This window comes from Dendrobates tinctorius, unplaced genomic scaffold (genome assembly GCF_039654945.1).
Source record: "Dendrobates tinctorius isolate UK_male_01 unplaced genomic scaffold, ASM3965494v1 ptg000011l, whole genome shotgun sequence".
NCBI lineage: Eukaryota > Metazoa > Chordata > Amphibia > Anura > Dendrobatidae > Dendrobates > Dendrobates tinctorius.
This window is the reverse complement of record NW_027361679.1, coordinates 8,352,328-8,367,563: the sequence shown is the minus strand read 5'-3', so window position 1 is coordinate 8,367,563 and position 15,236 is coordinate 8,352,328. Positions and strand designations below refer to the sequence as shown.

Genomic DNA, 15,236 nt, shown 5'->3' with positions numbered 1-15,236 from the left:
TAGAGGTCCCTTGTTGCTCCCAATTTTCGGAGCTCGAGTTGAATGATCTCTCCGACTCGGATTCTGAATCCTCCGGTTTTTTTGAAGGTGGTGAGCCCATAATCGGAGGGGGTGGAGGGGGGGGGACAGGGCGGCTAAAGAGGTCTGAACCTGACGGGTGACCAAGCAGCGGATCTCGTCAATTGACGGGTGCTCGGCCCTGACCACTTTATCCGTGCATGCCTGAAATAACTTTTTCTCCCAATTAGAGGGAAGTTTCGTACTGCATATGTCACATTTGGCTGTTTTGCTGGATATATTGGTGCTTTTATGGTCAGACTTTTCTCCCTATAAGAAAGAGGGGGAGAAGTATTTTAAGGACCTCTATCCCGGATCGCACCACTAGGACCCACCCCAGGTAACACTCACTGTGGCATCGCTGGGCTCTGCAGATGCAGGGCAGGAAGAACCGTCCATGACAGCAGGGGATTTGCCTTACCTGTCGGCGTCTTCCGGCGGGTTAATGAAGGGTTAACCCCGTCCTCAGCGCTTCAGCTCGATTCCCCCTCCTCCTCCCTGGGTCCTGGAGCAGGCACAGCAGGTGCTGGCGAGCTCCGCGCGCTGGCAGCAGGATGGGGGCCGCCATGACAGCGCGCCCTCCACATACTCCGGAAGTGACACGCGCGTGACGTCACTTCCGGGTCTTCGCACAGCATGCAGGGGAGGAGGAGACACCGGAGAGCTGCGGGAGGCCTTCGGCGGGGATCACTGGCCAGCTTAACTGCCCAAAGGGGAGCGTGGGAGGGCCAGGAACGGTCCCGAATGCAGGAGCAGAACGGAGGAGGGGAGGCTGCGCCACCGACCACCACTGCCCGGCTTTGAAACATCTACAGGTATGCTATAGCAGCCGGCCACACAGCACACCAAACCTCTCCATGCACCATGGGGGACAGGAAAGACACTGGTGAGAGGGAGGAGGGAGGGACCTTTTAACCTCTCGTGCTTCCTGTCCCCCATTAGGGCGTGGAGACGACCTCCTCCTATGCTGTCGTGGAAGGTTGCTAGAGAAAAATGATTTATTTTCACAGCTCTGCGTTATAAACTTCTGTGAAGCACTTGGGGATTCAAAGTGCTCACCACACATCTAGATAAGTTCCATGGGGGGGTCTAGTTTCCAAAATGGGGTCACTTGTGGGGGGTTTCTACTGTTTAGGCATATCAGTGGCTCTGCAAACGGAATGCTCTGCGGGCGTCATGTTACATCAAGTAGGCATTTCAAAACGAGCCCTGATGTGCGCCCAAACAGTGGTTCTCCCAACATATGGGGTACCAGCGTATTCAGGACAAACTGGACAACAACTTTGGGGGTCTAATTTCTCCTGTTACTCTTGTGAAAATAAAAAAATTGCAGGCTAAAAAATCATTTTGAGGAAAAAAATGATTTCTTATTTTCACGGCCCTGCGTTATAAACTTCTGTGAAGCACTTGGGGGTTCAGAGTGCTCACCACACATCTAGATTAGTTCCTTGGGGGGGGGGGGGTCTAGTTTCCAAAATGGGGTCACTTGTGGGGGGTTTCCAAAATGGGGTCACTTGTGGGGGAGCTCCAATGTTTAAGCTCACAGGGACTCTACAAACGCTAAATATTCCAGCATATTTTCCATTCAAAAAGTCAAATGGCGCTCCTTCCCTTCTGAGCCTGGCCATGCGCCCAAACAGTGGTTTATGACCACATATGAGGTATCTGTGTACTCAGGAGAAATTGCCCAACAAATTTTAGGATCCATTTTATCCTGTTGCCCATGTGAAAATCTAAAAATTGATGCTAAAAGAAAATTTTTGTTGGAAAAATTAAAATGTCCATTTTTTCCTTCCATGTTGCTTTAGTTCCTGTGAAGCACCTGAAGGGTTAATAATCTTCTTGAATGTAGTTTTGAGTAGCTTGAGGGGTGCAGTTTTTAGAATGGTGTCACGTTTGGGTATTTTCTGCCATATAGACCCCTCAAAGTGACTTCAAAATGTGAGGTGGTCCCTAAAAAAAAATGTTGTAAAAGTGAGAAATCGCTGGTCAACTTTTAACCCTTATAACTTTCTAACAAGAAAAAAAAAATTTGTTTCCAAAATTGTGCTGATGTAAAGTAGACATGTGGGAAATGTTATTTATTAACTATTCTGTGTCACATAACTATCTGGTTTAACAGAATAAAAATTCAAAATTTTAAAATTGCGAAATTTTCAAAATTTGTCAAATTTCAATTTTCCCCCCACAAATTAACGCAATAATTATCGACCTAAATTTGCCACTAACATGAAGCCCAATATGTCACAAAAAATCTCAGAACCGCTAGGATGCGTTGAAGCGTTCCTGAGTTATTACCTCATAAAGGGACACTGGTCAGAATTGCAAAAAATGGCCAGGTCATTAAGGTCAAAATAGGCTGGGTCATAAAGGGGGTTAAAAAAAACATTATCTTTCTAGTTATGAGTATGTATAAAAATATATGCGAGTCAAATTTATATCTACAAATCTCGGCTTGGATGTACATTTAACCCCTTTGTGACAGAGCAATTTTCATTTTAACAATTGTTTTTCCTCTTCCAAGAGCCATAACTTTTTTTTTGTACACCCCACTGACACTGTTTTTTCAAGTCAACTTGTAGTTTTGATTAACACTATTCTCAATCCTATACAGTACTCTGTGCAAATGTCTTCATGGGTGTGGAAAAAATACTGCAAAGAATGCCTTCAAAAATAGAAGGGGCAATGCTTTATTTTTAGCAGTTGAAGTACAAAGTGAACAAATAAAAGAAATCTAAATTGATAGTGACCACTCTTTACCTTTAAAATTACTTGCATCAGCCAGGAATCTCCCAGGCAAAGATTTCAAGTAGACTGGAGTTTCACAATGATAGTGCAGGTTCATTGCACGTTGAGGGCTGCATTTCAGTAAACTGAGTTGTTGATTTGGTCAGTCTCCTAGCGACAGCAGCATACACCCATGGTTACCTGTGTCCCCCAATGAAGCGATAAAGAAAATAATATTAGCAAATACCACCAATTAGACATGTAGTATAGTTTTTCTGATTCACTATGTCTCTTTCCTCGTGCAGGACCTCAGGAATCATGGTTACATCCACTCGAAGTGCCAGCTAGTTGCTAGTGGTTGTAACCACTGATACCTAAGGTCCTGCAATGCTGTCACAATGGGTAAGAGACAAATCAAAAAACTATACCACATTTCTAATTAGAGGTATTTGATAATATCATTATACCTACTACATACTGGGATAGGATCTTGAAGATGGGGATATCCAGGAAGATACTTATCCATTAAGGCTGGAGTCACACATAGCGACTCACCAGCGATCATGACAACGATATCAATGTGTCAGGATCGCTGGTGAATCGCTATGTGATCGCTGGTGAGCTGTCAAAAGACAGCTTCACCAGCGATCAGCACAGCGACGCCGAGCGCCCGTAACCAGCGCGCTGATGCAGGAAGCTGGTAACTAACATACACATCGGGTATCCAAGGGACGCACGTCCCTAGATACCCGATGTGTACGTTAGTTACCAGCTCCCTGCATCAGCGCGCTGATATCTAACGTACACATCAGGTTTCTAAGGGACGCACGTCCCTTGGATACCCGATGTGTACATTAGTTACGAGCAGATCGCTGGTCTCCCACCTGTCACACAGCGATGCGTGCTGGCCAGCGGGAGACCAGAGACCAAAAAAAAAGTCCTGGCCTTTCCTGCAGCGATCAGTGATACCGGCAGGGGGGGGTGGTCGCTGATCGCTGTCCAACACAGCGATCTTGCTGGTGAGATCGCTGTTGTGTCACAAAATTGTGTCTCAGCAGCGATCTCGCTAGCGAGATCGCTATGTGTGACGGGACCTTAAGCAATACAATCAGGGAGACACCTGATTGGCTCAAAAAGTAATTTGAAGTGGGACAACGACCCCAAACATGCAGCCAATGTAATTAAGAACTATCTTCAGTGTAAAGAACGACGAGTGCTGGAAAAAATAAGATGGCCTCCACAGCGCCCTGATCTCAACAAGATGAGGCTGTGAGGGATTTAATGACTAGGCAAAAGATGTGTGGTTTGTTCTCCATTATATGCCTGGTACGCCCTCTTTGCCAAGCTCCTTCAAAAACAGAGTACCTAGTAAATCAACGCTGTGAAGGCGGCAAGCGTAGTCACACCAAATATTGCTCTGATTTACAATTATCTTTTGTTCATTCACTTTGTATTTTAGTAATTGATAAAAATAAACTATTAAGGCCTCTTCACATTGCGTTCTTGCCTGTTTGCTGGTCCCATCAGGAATTGCGTCTGAACCCCCCTCCCCCGAAACGAGATTTGGGCGTATGGGCCATTGACTATGATGGTGCCAACAGTCAACATGTGCGTAGACGTGTATTATTTTGGGGCGTATACATGAAAAAGATGCACATCAGAGCACACGTTGACTGTCGGCACCATCCGTCAATGGCCCCTTCGGAGTATCATATGCCTGAATGCAGTTTAGCAGGGGGTTCGGATGCAAGCCCTGAAATGACCAGTGAATGTGGGCTAGATCACAACGTCAAAGCACCCCTACCAGTTCTATATTTCAAAGCATTCGCATTCCAGCAACAGTTTTTATTGGCATAATTTATAGGCTTTGGTCCCTTACACAATTTACTGAAACAGTTCAATTATGTGCTATATGTCAAAAAACTCACTCTCATTAGGCTCAATCTGTGAATGGGGCTTCATGGGGAAATTAAGATGGCAGCCACGGGACCCTTCAGTAGACCCCGAGCTGCCATGCTAACCCACAAGCAGTCCGTGATCGCGAATAAAGGCATCACCCCCACCAAATGCCACCGTAGGCAATTTTCACAGCGGCATTTCAGTGGTTGAATAAAAGCAGTGTTGGAGACTGCTTTACAATAACTTCTGAGCCAACTCTATACACGTGCGCAGGACAAAGTCAGGAAGGGGTTAAAAGTTGTGCCACGGTTAACTATGAAATGGCCATGTGCAATCAGGAAAAGCTGGTTACTGCAATTGTTGCCATTTTCAATTTCAAATTCCCTCTCAAAACCAGGGCTGTGGAGTCGGAGTCGTGGAGTCGGAGCTCATTTTGGTGGAGTCGGAGTCGGTATAAAATGGACCGACTCCGACTCCTAAAATATATAATTGGGTACAGTAATTCAATGCAGGATGTGCTGAATATTTTTTCATAGGAGTTTGGGAAAGTTATGAAATGTCCTATAAATGGCTGTTCTATTCCTGATCTAAGGCTACATTCACACACAGCGTTTTTCCTGTGTTTTTTGAGGATACGTTTTTCAGCTGCAAAAGCTGATCATCTTTTTAAAAAACCGCATCACCTGAAAGGTTTTTGAGCTCATAGATAATGTTTTCAATAGCAAAAGCAGATTAGAAATCTGCTCTATCTATCCATTTATCCATATCTGTCTATCCATATCGTATCTGTACCAAAAAGAATGAAAACCGGGTAGTACACCAATATATTCTGTTCTATCTAAATATCTTGATTATTGGATCATAAAAATGATTAAATGTCTGAGGTTCACATTGTACTACAATAAATTTTTCACTTAAATATAAGCAATATGTGTGGGAGTCGGAGTCGTGGAGTCGGTGTAAGGGAAATTGAGGAGTCGGGAGTCGCAGGTTTGGCTTACCGACTCCACAGCCCTGCTCAAAACGTCTCCCATGAGGTTTCCCAGTTGGTGGCACGTTGCTGAGCCCCATCACCGGGCTGCTCCAGTATGGCTGTAACCGATCCTGTTGTACAGCACATCAGGTCATGCTCACACTGCCGCTCAGACATCCCAATATGAATGGAATACTAGCTAAAGGTATTACACATTTTGTTCTGTTCCGTTATGGTTTTTATAAACTTCCTCTACTTCCATGTGCATCAATAATGAAATACATCAGCTGTTGATATCACACCATTTGTCCGGACAGACGTATGAAGATGGGTGCCCACGATCTGGAACTATCAGTGCTTTGGACACAGTATGTTCGCTGCATCCAAAGCGCTGCGTCTACTGAACGCAGGTAAATCGCATGTGATCACTGAACCGTGCAGATTCACCGCATTCATTAGCCTCCGCCAGAGAAATAGACATGCTGAGGTCTGTAAAGACGCACCGCATGTCAGCCTCTGCGGGTGATCTGCAGGTGTCAGGACGCATAGTGGGCATGGGATTTCTTGAAATCCCATCCACTGCGCTGTATCAGCTGGCCGCTGCTGGTTGGATGCTGCATAAATAAAGCAGAATCAAACCCTCAGCAATTACTGATCGTGGGCATATACCCTAAAGTGTCATCACCGCACTGGCACTAGATACATTAGATGGGTGTTCTGAGAGACAGACACTACTGACGTTGACCTAGCCTCCAGCATGCTGAAAACTAAGTTGGATCTTGGCATAGCCCATTAGTTAAGAACGTTTCCCATCACTCTGGATATGTTGCCAAAAACACCAGACTATTCAATAGCATCCGGAATAATGAAGCTGGTCAGATCGGAGGTTGAGGGCGAATAGCTTTACTACCTAAACCTACTGAAGCAAAAGCACTATAAACTGCTGTCCGAAGGCCGTGTCACTCATATATGACATTACCAATCGCTGGCGCTACAGAACCTTGTATACGGCGTGGGCCTAGAGCAGATTCACAGTACTAAGTGGATCACTACCTAGATTCTCTTCATTGTACAGGTAAAGAGTGACCTACTGTGACAACACATTCCCGCAGCGTTGGATGGGGCGACAGTGGAGCAGCCACCGTGTTCACCTGATTAGACATCTATGGACGTTATTGTAGTACAGGGAACGTTTCTGAAATGTCACACGGTGGGGGAGTTCATCTTGCACAGTTATCTACAAAGGTGCTGCCCGGAATTGGTGCGTTAAGGCCCCGTCACACACAGCAATCTCGCCAGCAAGATCGCTAATTTTGTGACGCCACAGCGATCTTGCCTGCCGGGTATCGCTGATCGCACGCCATCGTCCTGGGCCGTTTTTTGATCACTGGTCTCCCGCTGGCCAGCGCGCATCGCTGCGTGTGGCAGCGAGAGACCAGCGATCAGTGACGCTGGTTTCCAATGTAAACAGCGGGTATCTAAGCCGCACGGCTCTTAGATACCCGATGTTTACATTAGAAACCAGCTTGCTCACTGGTCCTGATCGCTGGAGGGGCTGTCTATGTGATAGCTCACCAGCGATCAGCTAACGATGTCCCAGCGATCCCATCCATGTCGGATCATTGGTGGGATCGCTGGGACATCGTTATGTGTAACAGGGCCTTAACTGTGTGTAACGGGGACAGAAAAGATGATCAGTACCGCCCACCTACGCACAGCAGCGGTTTTACAGCAGCGCAATGGGAGAGCCGCTACACTGCGTCACACCTTACAGTCAGCAGCCCCAGGGTATCCAGGACTTTAGTCGGAGGTCTCCCTTCGCCACTATCCCCACCTCCACCCCAAAAAAAAATACTAAATTCATAAGAAAAAAAAAAGGTTAAAAATGAATGAAGTCATCAAAAAAAGTTGGTTACAGAAATGTTTGCCAATAAGGCTATTTTACACTTTCTGCATTTTTTCGCGGGCCGTTATTGCAGACTGTTTTTGGATCGCCGTTTGAAATAGTATCGGGAAAAAAAAAAAAAAACTGTTCCACAAATCCAGAATTCATGGTGCACCGCAAAAACAAACTTGTTTGTTTTTGCGGCCCCATTGTTTTTCAATGGGGCCATGTCCGTATGCCGTATAAAAGATTGAGCAAGTTTGATCTTTAATCACGGCCGCAAAAACGGAAATCACAGCCGTGCGGCACACAGAAATCTATTGGGGCCGCAAAACTGACCCGAAAAACTTGGTAAGTGTAAAAGAAGCCTATAAGTGTTGATAATAAAATGGCACAGCGATCCTCACCTGTCACCCTCATGGATTTAGTGCAGTTGCCACACAGGCTGCATAAGCCCATGTGATTGGCTGCAGCGGTAACTGAGTAGAACAGCCCATCTCCAGAAAGGCATACGATGACGTAATGTCCAGTCGCCTGACCACGGCATCCCACCCCAGGCTTCGGTGGTCTTGTGACATCAGAACTGCGTAGCCTTGGCCCCTGGAGCCGATGGGGACCATCCAGAGTAATCTGTGCCAGGTGGCGAGCACCCCAAGTGATAAGTGCTTTTAGGCCGCCATGGCTCAGGCTTGTGCCCCTGGACGGGCGCAATTTACATGTTTCATGCATCACAAAAAAAAAAAAAAAACACGCATACCTTTTTTTTTTAAATAAAAAAAAATTGGAAAAAGTTAGTTTTCACAATGGCCCAATGATTATGGGGAGGGGCGCACAGGGCTGCACCCATGACTAGATGGCATGACCCCCACCGCTGTGCCCCAGGAGAGTGTGAATGACAGACCCTGCCACAGTCCGGACCACACGTGGCCTCTAAGGCCGGTTTCACACATCGGTTTCTTCTGTCAGTATAAATCCGCGAAAAACGGATCCGCAGGCAGACTGACAGAAACGGGGGACGGCAGATGTACGGACCCAACGATGGTAAAAATTTAAAGGAACCGCGGTAGGGGAAAAAAAAAATATAATACCGGGCATCTCACGTGATGATGAGGCTTGCGATCCAAGAATGGAGGGTGAGGAGAGAGAGTTTTCAACCAGCAGCGACACTTGATTCAGAGTTAAAAGGCAAAAGTGCGGCTCCAGACTGCAAAAAAAATAAAAATTGCATGGTCCGTTCGGTGATCTCTGCGCCGCCAAAATTTTGGCAGATCCACAGAAATACGGCCGCAACGGACAGTCAAAATCCGCCGATAATGAAAGTCAGTGGGGAAAATTGGCGGATCCGGTTTTTTTAACAAAACGGCGGATCTTGACTGATTGAGAAAAACTGATGTGTGAAACAGGCCTAACCTAGGGGTGAAGTATGGTCACAGATGTGGCCGACATTACACACTGCCCCCCAGATGTCTGTGGTGGGCTATGGAGGCCGCCTGAGCCCCTGCTAGCTCGTCTCCGGGCCACCACCCCGTGAGGCCGCCGCCTGGGTGCGAGCTCTCCTCACCGCCCGCCACGCGGCCTCTCCTCGCGCCCCCTTCCCCTCACACCGCCCTAGACACGTCGCAGGCGCGGCCGGGGGAGCGCGGTGCCGGCACTAGCCGCCTGCTCCTCCGCTCAGAGACACGCTGCTCTGGGCTCCTCCTCCCAGATCACCGCCGCGCTCCCCTCCCGGCGAGCAGACACCACCGCCGGCGGCACGTCTCCCTCCTCAGAGAGCCATCGGCATCGCCAATCCGCCGCCACAGCCACACTGCGCTTTATGGGCTCATTATTCTGCTCACGGGGCCACTCACCGGTTCCACGGTCGCCATTTTAGATAGATGTGACTGCACAGCAGCCGCTGGCAGGGAAGAAGAGGAGACGACCAAAAAAAAAAAAAATATTCAAACCCGGTTGGTTTGGGGCGTGTCACGTGACGTCCGGCAGCTCCTGAGCTTGCGCAGTCTCACCCCATTGCATGCCGGGAGCTGTAGTTCAGCCTCGTCCTGTGGAAGAGAGTGGAGGTCTTGCGAGTACTTCTGACGTCAGAGGGGAGGGAGAATTGGCGGCTGGTGAAGGGCGCAAGGGTGGCGTCCTGCAAGTAGTCCCCGTTCCCGACAGCTGGCAACCTGTGTCCTAGTGTACAGTCGGCCACAACAATAAAACCAGCAGCTGGTGAGGCCACCTCAGGACAGAGGTGCACTGTATGCCATATTAGGCAGGTGGTTTTAACCCCTCATAACCAGGCAGTGTATTTTCATTATTGAGCTTTTGTTTTTTCTCCTGTGTTCCAAGAGCGATAGCTTTTTGTATTTTCCGCTGACATTGCCACCCGAGAGCTCCTTTATTGCGGGACACCATGTGAATAACGACGTTAATTTTACCATATAGTGTGCTGCAAAAAGAAAAGAACACTCTAGGTGGGGGGCAATGGCAAAACTAAGTGCAGTTGTGTCATTGGTTTTGTGTTTCCCAAACTGGTATGTACATAAGTGGTATCAAAAATCTGTCAAAAGAAATGACGTAGGTGAGGCCCAGAAGTTTTATATTTTTTTTTCGAGGTCTTGATTTCCGCGTGCTGAGCTGTTTTTTGTATCGGAACCACTTTAAGGTGCATACAAAGTTTTGAATTGTTCCTATCGTCTTGGTTTTTTTTTGGGGGGGAATGGCAATTCTGGGATTTCGATTTCATGTTTGGGCTTCATGGAAGTATGAACATCTGACTACATGGAAACCCTGGCTGTCTGGGAGCTTATTGGCACTCCACAATTGTGTGGCACTGATGAGAAAGATTTTGGTGGTCCATCACCATCTTTCTCATGCTTTTTTCCTTCCATGGCTCAATTTTGGTACGTTATAACCACTGTATACCAGGGTATAACAGCACGGTGGCTCAGTGGTTAGCACTGTTGCTTTGCAGCATTGAGGTCCTGGGTCCAAATCCCACCAAGGACAGCCACAAAGAGTTTGTATGTTCTCTCCAGATTTGCGTGGGTTTCCTCCCACACTTCAAAGACATACTGATAGGAAATCTGGATTGTGAGCCCCAATGGTGACAGTGATGTCTGTAACGTGGAATATGATGGTGCTATATACAGCTCTGGCAAAAATTAAGAGACCACTGCACAGTTTTATAAAAATCAGCTTCTCTACATGTCTGACTTCCATTCCGGTGTCAGTTGAATTCCAACCAGAGTGCACCTCATTCTACTTAATGTGCTTCTGATTAGGTGATCACATGAACCAAATCTTATTTATCGAAGGAAAGTATAAAAAACCCTGCTGTGGTGTTCACAATCCTCTTGCAATAGGACAAGCTGGATAGCAAAACAAGTGCTAGTAATATCACAAAAGTAACAGGAATGAAAAAATAACTTTTAACCATGCCAAAGGAGTTGAAAAGTCTTTAAGACCACTGTAATAATAATTGTTCATAGTGATTCGCAGCGTGGATTGTCTGACCACTTTTTTCCTATCCTGCATCATCAATGAGAAGCAAAGGAGAGCCAAGCTGAAGTTTGATAAAGACCATAAGGATTGGACCATAGTGGACTGGAGTAAGGTAATCTCTGATGAGTCTAATTTTCAGCTTTGCCCAACACCTTGTCATCTAATGGTTAGACGGAGACCTGGAGAGGCGTACAAGCCACAGTGTCTTGCATCCACTGTGAAATTTGGTGGCGGTTCGGTGATGATCTGGGGATGCTTCAGCAAGGCTGGAAATGGGCAGGCTAATCCTTGCGAAGAATGTGTGAAACAAGCCACATACAAGGTTATCCTGGAAAATCAGTTGATTCCTTCTGCTCAGGCAATGTTCCCCAACTCTGAGGACTGGTATTTCCAGCAGGACAATGCGCCATGCCACACAGCTAGGTCCATCAATGTGTGGATGAAGGACCACCACATCAATTCCCTGTCATGGCCAGCCCAATCTCCAGACCTGAACACCATTGAAAACCTCTGGAATGTAATCAAGGGGAAGATGGATAGTCACAAGCCATCAAGCAAAGAAGAACAGCTTAAATTTTTGTACCAGAAGTGGCATAAGGTCACCCAAAAGCAGTGTGAAAGACTGGTGGCAAGCATGCCAAGACGCATGAAAGTTGTGATTAAAATCATGGTTATTCCACAAAATATTGTTTTGTGAACTCTTCCTGCGTTAAAACATTAGTATTGTTGTTTCTAAATTATTATGATCTTGTTTTCTTAGCATTATTTGAGGTCTGCAAGCACTTCATTCTTTTTTGTTCTTTTGATCATTTCTTATTTTCTGAAAATAAATATAAAATTTAGTGCTTGGGAATTCGAAGACATGTTGTCAGTAGTTTATAGAATAAAAGAGCAATTTACATTTTACTCAAATATACCTATAAAGAGAAATATTAAACAGAAAAATTTGCAGTGGTGTCTTAATTTTTGCCAGAGCTGTATGTAAGGCCTGTTTCACACTTCCGTTTTTGACCATCAGTCAAAATCCACCGGTTTTTGAAAAAAACGGATCCGCCATTTTTTTTTTTGCGGATCCGTTTTTTCCCCATTGAGTTGCATTACCGGCAGATCTTGAAGGATGGCCATCCGTTTTTTTGCGGATCCGCCAAATTTTTTGCGTCCGCCGGCATACCTGGGCGGACCCTGCAACGGTTTTTTTGCTGCAGGATCCGCATTTTACAGTGCGCATGCCCGGAGAAAGGAAGTCTGCCGGAAATTTTACCCTGAAATCCTTTCTGGCGGACGAAAAAAGTTCTCCTTCTCGGGCAGCGGTTCCTTTAAAATTCTTCATTCGGCGGATCCGTCAAAAAAACAGATCCGGTGGCATCCGTTCACATCAGTTAGGAACGGATCCGCTTTCTGCCTTTTTGGCAGATTTTAACTGACCCAAAAAAAACTGAAGTGTGAAACAGGCCTAAGCATAATAAATAGGGAACACCCCACAAGACCTGTTATTTGGTGATGTTTTCACCCTGTGGATCATCTAGCTATCACAATTTGCCCCTTGACCAAGTAACTAAGGTTCTTACACTCTCCCATTTTTCTTACTGTTAACACAATATTGCAACCCTCCATTTTAAGACTAAAAACTGACTACATATTTTTCATGTGCAGTCCTCTTTAATACCTTGGTGCCCTCAGTTTTCTTTCCCCTGCCTCTTTCATTCAGCTCGCACGCCATTCTTCCTGCATAAAAGATGTCCATTGCCGTGACCCGGGGAGTGCCTTCAATATCCCACAGTACAGGAAAGGTTTAGTGCGGGATGTTCTAGAATCTGTCTGCAATGTGGACAGGTACATGAAGCTGCACACATTTTGCGAACATGACTGGCCTTGTTTTTGATACAGTTCTCTGAACCCATCCTTAATTATAGGTGTATATGTGTTTTGTTTGTTTTCTTAAAGTCTATCTTCAAGCCCTACTTTCCTCTTTATTTGTCATCATGGGAAAATTAAACTAAATTTGCCAGGCCACAGCTCAGAAAGATGTATTCTGTCATCTAGAGATGAATGTACATTGGTGTAAAAAAAAAATACAAATCAATCCAAAATAACAGCTAATGACCTTTTGAAGATGCAGGAAGAGACCGCTATCTATATCAGCAAGTATAGGTATCAGCAGTAAAATGAGTATGACATCAGCATGGTTACATCTCTACCCCTGATCAGCTCCATTAACCTGCCTATGTCACAAGGCACCACCATATTAATCTGGCGGAAGGCACTGGTGATGGAGACGTTATAGCCAATACCGCTGGGCAATACAGGCTCTGTTCAGCCTGGTATACTGGTGTGGCTGGACCTGTGCTACCACCCAGTCAGAATAGGTGTGTGTCGCCCAACAACTCAGTAAGTGTAATCACCTTCCTGCCAATAGGACAGTACCACACCCTCTTTAAATTTCCAGCATACTGCTGGGAATTGCTAGATGTATGCTCAGTCCTTAATTTTGACCTGTCTTCTAAAACTGACATGGTTCTGCTATCACTCCTGATCCTGACTCCATCTTGACTGATTTCCTGGCACTTCACTCAATCTTCCCCCCTGAACCATACAGCATGAATTAGGTGACAGGTTCCCTTTAAACTGCCTGTGTCATTTAACAGAAGTTATGCTCTGCAGTCTCACCTAATAATACTGTTTTTCATGCTTTCATTTGTATACTAATCAGCCTAGCTTTTCTTTACTTTCTTTACTATGAATTCATTGATTGATTTTCCTTCCTCAATATTGATTGCAACTTTGCTGACTCGGGGGAATAAACATAGTTAAGAACGTATGCTATGCAGCATCTAAAGATTACCAAGTGAGCAAGATCTGCATAATTACAAGTTGGAAAGATGAACCTGGTTTCATAGAGGTTTGCTGTCATCTTCCTAGACCAGTCTGACAGGAGCTACTTGACGGTAGTAAAACTATTTGCTCTTCTGTACATTATTGCTTTTAATGGGTTAATTAGGAATTAGTTAATTATACTCTGCTATGTTCCTCTTTTTGCAACTTCTATTTCTGTACACTATGAATGCACTTAAAGAGTAAGCATTTTAATTTTAAAAAATATATAGTACATGTGAAAATAAGCAACTCTATGATATACAGTATCTTATTAGAGAAACATGCTTTCTCCATGAGAACTGATTTTTGATTTTTAAAATTCCCAATTCTCAGGTAAAATCTGTATTCAGTGAAGACAGACTCTTACATTACTGAGATAGGAGATTGTTATGAACAGGTCACCGAGGAGGATGGTAGGAATAGGCTAGGCCACCAGGAAACCACAAAGGTTGGTCACTTAGCAGATTGCAGACCCCTAATCCTAACGACACAACTAACAGTAGCCGTGGAGCGTTCCTACGATGCCCTAGATGCCTCGACACAGCCGGAGAACTAACTAGGCCTAAAGCAAAAAAGGTGAAATCTAAACTGCCCCGGAGTAGAACCCCAAAGAAATAGCCCCCAAACATATATTGTCGGTGAGACAAGATGAAACACAAACGCAGGCAGTAAATAGACTGAGCAAATGATGGGGCCCGAACTGACTATATAGGAAACACACTGTAATCACGTAAAAACCCTAAATAATCCAACACGTCTGATGTACCAAAAACACTGAGGTCTCACGACCTCGCCCCCACTATATCAGCATTCTGGTATGAACTGGCAGCAAAGCAAAAGAGACTAATATAACAGGGGACTGAACAAACTGACTAGCTGTAACATATGGAGCGGGGTCCAGCACAGCCCCCAGCCAGGAGCTCGCTGAACCCTCACAACAAGCAGAAAGAAGCAAAACCAGATCAGGTGCAAAGGGATTAGCAAATGAACAACGTAACTGAAAAATGCAGGATCAGGGCAGGAGACATCAGACCTCAGAATGCACAGGAAAACTAATCACTAGCAGGGATTGAAGGAAGCCTGCTGACTTAAATACTCCAATCAGTAACCACAGATCTCCAACCATCATCATCAGGTGGCAGACTTCTGTCAATCAGGCCAGCTCCACTACCCACAGTAACCACCAGAGGGAGCCCTGACTCAGAAGTAAGAGAATTCACAACAGGAGATGGTGGCTGCTACTGATAAGATTCTATATATATAGAATGGGGGAGGAGCTCTACCTATAGCCCCTCACCTCCCATCTGTATAGAATCTTACCAGCACCAACTGTCA

The 15,236-nt window shown here is 45.6% G+C and overlaps 1 protein-coding gene across 1 annotated transcript in view; it reads right to left on the bottom strand.

The window, feature by feature from the left end:
• Positions 1-9,550, bottom strand: part of EIF4E (eukaryotic translation initiation factor 4E) — a 49,564-nt gene extending 40,014 nt beyond the window's left edge. Inside the window, exon 1 of the mRNA XM_073589716.1 lies at positions 9,392-9,550. Coding sequence (XP_073445817.1) covers positions 9,392-9,409 — 18 coding nt within the window. The 5' untranslated portion in view covers positions 9,410-9,550. The remainder of the gene's footprint in view (positions 1-9,391) is intronic.
• Between the last annotated feature and the right edge of the window lie 5,686 nt (positions 9,551-15,236).